A 1327-nucleotide genomic window follows, 5' to 3' on the forward strand; every position below is an offset into this window, starting at 1 on the left:
TACAGGGTGTGCCATTACAATCACACGCTCACACGGTGTGGCCGCTGGTGCCGCTAAGTTGCAGTTTGCTGTAATCACTTACTTCGACTAAAGTTCATCACTTGAAAATATAGTTATTAATTACAGCTGTTTGCAGATTGAACAATTAGCGACACATTTTCTGAACCAGGAAAAGATGAGGAGATATTTCATAAAATTTTCCTATCTAGGCACGAACTACAGGTACACGTGCTTTCAGTTAACCTGTTTACTGATCTCGTAATTTTTTATTGTTTCTGTAAAGAGAAACATATACATTCGCTCGTGTCACGTACAATGCAAAGAACAAAATTTAGAATCTAAATTATTTCTGTTCAACAGCGTGTTAATTCTGAGTCGACAAGTCGTGTTTCTAAAATTTGTTTTTCGTGTATGTTTAGAGGCTTGCAAAAGAATGCAATTCCGACTCAAAATGTTCTAATGCTTGACACAGATACAATTCAAGGAGCTATCGAAGCTGCGTTTTCAACCTTGATTCCTAAATGTATAAAATGGCCAAAATTTACCTCTTCTAGCAGGTGAATACCTTCAATTGTTTTATAGTATGATTAACAATGCTAAAATATTTTAGGTATATTTTGAATAAAATGAAATTTATAGGACAGATTGCGGTGTGCATGGCTTATCTAATGCAGCTCATATTGACATAGAAAATATCGATGATTGTTTTTATGAACCCACTTACGCTCTCAGTAGTGTAAACCGATTTTTTAATCAGAGCAATCATAATATTAGGTAATTAAATGTATTTACATTTATAATTACTTTTTAACTTGATTACATTATGAATACATTGTTTTCAGGATACTAGAATTCGTTCCTGTGACAAATGACTTTAATTCAAGGCGACTTGCAAAATCCAGGAAATATATTTACAGAATTTTAAGGGCTAAGGATTTAAACGATCATAGAATTCCTGTATCAGAAGTGCAGTATTGTAATCATATCAGGTATCGTATCAGAACAACATGTAATCCGCTTTATTGTATACTGTGTTGAATTATTATAATTATTGTATGCATCTCTTAAAGGCCAACAGTTTTTGATACTGAGAGAATAAAACGTGCGACACAAATGTTTATGGGAACAAAAGATTTTAGAACGTTTAGTTCCAAAAGTATTTCAATTAAACCAATTAAATATGTAAGGGAATTAGACACGTTAACTCTAGAAGAAGGTCACCCATTCATGCCATATGATCCCTTGTGTAAAAACTTTGAATATTGGAATATAGTATGTTCAGCACAGGGTTTTCTATATAAACAGGTATGCTTAACAAGACGCCATT

The 1327-nt window shown here is 33.1% G+C and overlaps 1 protein-coding gene across 1 annotated transcript in view; it reads left to right on the forward strand.

The window, feature by feature from the left end:
* Window positions 1-33: 33 nt before the first annotated feature.
* LOC113463810 (tRNA pseudouridine synthase-like 1) overlaps window positions 34-1327 on the forward strand; it is a 2029-nt gene continuing 735 nt past the window's right edge. The window contains exons 1-6 of the mRNA XM_026814728.1: window positions 34-70; window positions 137-222; window positions 420-557; window positions 640-774; window positions 843-989; window positions 1071-1321. Of these exons, the coding sequence (XP_026670529.1) occupies window positions 176-222; window positions 420-557; window positions 640-774; window positions 843-989; window positions 1071-1321 (718 nt within the window). The 5' untranslated portion in view covers window positions 34-70; window positions 137-175. The remainder of the gene's footprint in view (window positions 71-136; window positions 223-419; window positions 558-639; window positions 775-842; window positions 990-1070; window positions 1322-1327) is intronic.

This window comes from Ceratina calcarata, unplaced genomic scaffold (assembly GCF_001652005.2).
Source record: "Ceratina calcarata isolate Rehan_Ccalc_2016 unplaced genomic scaffold, ASM165200v1 scaffold397.2, whole genome shotgun sequence".
Classification (NCBI taxonomy): Eukaryota; Metazoa; Arthropoda; class Insecta; order Hymenoptera; family Apidae; genus Ceratina; species Ceratina calcarata.